General features: G+C 50.6%; 1 protein-coding gene across 1 annotated transcript; it reads left to right on the top strand.

The window, feature by feature from the left end:
- On the top strand, positions 1–1,870 carry LOC117841970 (reticulon-like protein B8). Its single transcript, XM_034722298.2, has 5 exons — positions 1–160; positions 597–819; positions 938–1,239; positions 1,346–1,415; positions 1,506–1,870. The coding sequence occupies exons 2-5, from the start codon at positions 615–617 to the stop codon at positions 1,658–1,660; spliced, it is 732 nt and encodes a 243-aa protein (XP_034578189.1). The 5' UTR covers positions 1–160; positions 597–614; the 3' UTR covers positions 1,661–1,870.
- Positions 1,871–2,574: the final 704 nt, after the last annotated feature.

Consider the following 2,574-nt stretch of genomic DNA (forward strand, 5'->3'; position numbering starts at 1 on the left):
CAACTACCCACACCCCCCCTTTCCTCTCCCCCTTCCTTCTCCAATCAGCTTCTCCAGTTCTCTACCTCGCCATTGAACGAGCAATCTCCAATAGCTTCGCAGCTCACCCTGATCATCCCAGAAGATCAAGCGCTCCATTCAGTAATTTTTTATCCAAGAGGTAAGTTCATCCCTTTTATCCAGTCAATTTTTATTGTAGCCTTTTTTTCCCCTCCTCTCAGTTTTGCTTGTTTGCTGTCTGTGCAAATCGTAGCATCTTGCTTTGCTTTATCTTTCCCCACATGAATAAAGTATATCCACGGTGTACTTGGACAAAAAGCAAGGCTGAGCTGTTCAAGGTTCAGGGTTTCAGACAATTAATTTAGTGTTGAGATTATACGCTGTGAGCTCAATTTTTAATTTCTTGCTCGATTAATCACTCCGACAGCAGTTGTGAGCATTTTTTTAATGGTACTAGAAAAGCTTTGTGGCCTTGCTCCATAGACCTCTTTCGGAAAATTATCAGAGAGAAGCAGAGCTGAGATAGACAAGAGAAGTCTATGGCTCTGAATCTGCTGAAACAAAGAATTTGAAGACCTGTATGTCTGCTGAATCAGGACTCTGAAAAAGAAAAGATGGCAGAGCGTTCAGAGAACGCGTCGGGGGACATGATGAGCAACATCATGGAGGCCATCGCCGAGAACCTCCCCAACAAGAAGTCGGTCAAGTTCGACGACGGCGAGGGCTCCATATCCGACCAGGCCAGGAAGCTGTTCGGCGGCGGCGGCGGCGGCCAGGGCAACAAGAAGTCTCTCCACCACTTCTTTGGCGGCGGGAAGTGTACGCTCCGATCCTTAACAGCATCAGAGTCGTATTAAACCATCTCGAATTTCTCGATCGATCTGCCATGGCTGATGGCTCATCCATATGCAATATGCATCCATGTCGTTTGTGGCAGCCGCCGACGTGCTGCTGTGGCGGAACAAGAAGATCTCGTCGAGCGTGCTGGGCGTGGCGACGCTGGTGTGGGTCTTCTTCGAGTGGCTCGACTACCACTTCCTGACCATCGTCAGCTTCGCGATCGTGGTCGGCATGGCCGCGCAGTTCGGCTGGTCCATGTTCGCCTCGAACCCGCCCCGCGTCGAGCTGCCGGAGGAGCTGTTCGCGAACGCCGGCAAGGCCGCCGGCGCCCAGGTGAACAAGGCCCTGGGCATGCTCCAGGACATTTCCTGTGGGAGAGACCTGAGGCGGTTCCTCATAGTAAGTGCACTTTGCTGAACTGAACATGTCTGAATTTCTTCGGTGAGAGCGTTTGCAGTGTGACAGCTAGTGTCAGGCTGAGCTTACAATCTCCCTTCCTTTTCAGGTGATCGCCGCGCTCTTCGCGGCCGCGATCGTCGGGAGCTTCTGCAACTTTCTGACCGTCATCTACATCGGTAATGCAGAGAGTCCTGTGATCTCTCGCTTCACCCTTATCAGACACTTTGGATCTGAAGATTCACGGCGCTTCACCTTCTGCGTTTCAGGGTTCGTGAGCGCGCACACTCTGCCGGTGCTGTACGAGAAGTACCAGGACCAGGTGGATGATTTCTTCTACAACATGCTGGGCCTGCTCCAGAACCAGTACCAGAAGCTCGGCAATGGCGTCCGCAGCAAGGGCAAGTTCAGGAAGAGCGACTAGTTCGATTCGATTTGTATACAAGTATATATACATGTACAGTATTTGTACGCCTGTCCTAGCAGATCGCCTCATGGCATGTAATCTGGCATAATTCCAGCATCTCAGCACTGATTTCCTCAGCAGAGAGTGTCTGTCAAACTCGATGTTCTGTACAGTTGATCATCAACTACTTTTACAATGCAATAAGCCAATGGTGCTTAGCTTCGGACTCGCCAAGGGTGTTGTAGTGCTGCTGCTGAAAATGAGGTTCAGGTCTGAATTTCCTTCCATGAGCCGGGCAGGAGCAGGATGTCTGGATTGGAGCCGTTGGATGTGGGCACCTAAGATTTACGCACAAATCTGGTTCAGTTTATTTCAGAGAGACAGATCATCGAGGGCTCCTATCTACCTTCTGGAAGGTAGATAAGAGATCAAACTTGCAACCCACCAACCGGCCCACGAAACATTCACCTTCTTCCCTGGCAGCTCCACATCCCGCCGCCGCCGCCTCCTCCACCATCCCGGGCGGCGGCTGCCGAGCCGCCCCCACCAACCACCGCTGCCCGCTCGCCCGACCTTCCTAATTCCATGGACATCCTCACCCCCGCCGCCGGTCACCGGCCACTTGCCGTCTGACCCCGCCCTAGCCTCCGTCGCCGGCCAACCCACCACCACTGCCGGGCCTCGACGCCAGTGCCGGTCCTAAGCTTTAGGGCCCTCTAACCTATATATAAATCTTATAATATATATAAGTGCTTACAAAGCGAAACCAAACCCAATAATATATTTTTAATTTAACATGTTTGATAATTATCGAGGAACAATATAGACTAAAGCTAATATGATTACCTTAAGGAAGAATAGAACTCCATAATATACATTGCTTATCATAAAAAGATAGTTCTTCGGGCATTTCTTGATGCAAAATCATCAAG

This window comes from Setaria viridis, chromosome 2 (assembly GCF_005286985.2).
Source record: "Setaria viridis chromosome 2, Setaria_viridis_v4.0, whole genome shotgun sequence".
Lineage (NCBI taxonomy): Eukaryota > Viridiplantae > Streptophyta > Magnoliopsida > Poales > Poaceae > Setaria > Setaria viridis.

What these genes read in the sequence shown, in the direction of transcription:
- LOC117841970 (XM_034722298.2), top strand. Translation starts at nt 615, where the DNA reads ATGGCAGAGCGTTCAGAGAACGCGTCGGGGGACATGATGAGCAACATC. An exon ending in CTTCTTTGGCGGCGGGAAGT is followed by an intron (nt 820 to 937) that starts GTACGCTCCGAT and finishes CGTTTGTGGCAG; the next exon opens with CCGCCGACGTGCTGCTGTGG. An exon ending in ACCTGAGGCGGTTCCTCATA is followed by an intron (nt 1,240 to 1,345) that starts GTAAGTGCACTT and finishes CTTCCTTTTCAG; the next exon opens with GTGATCGCCGCGCTCTTCGC.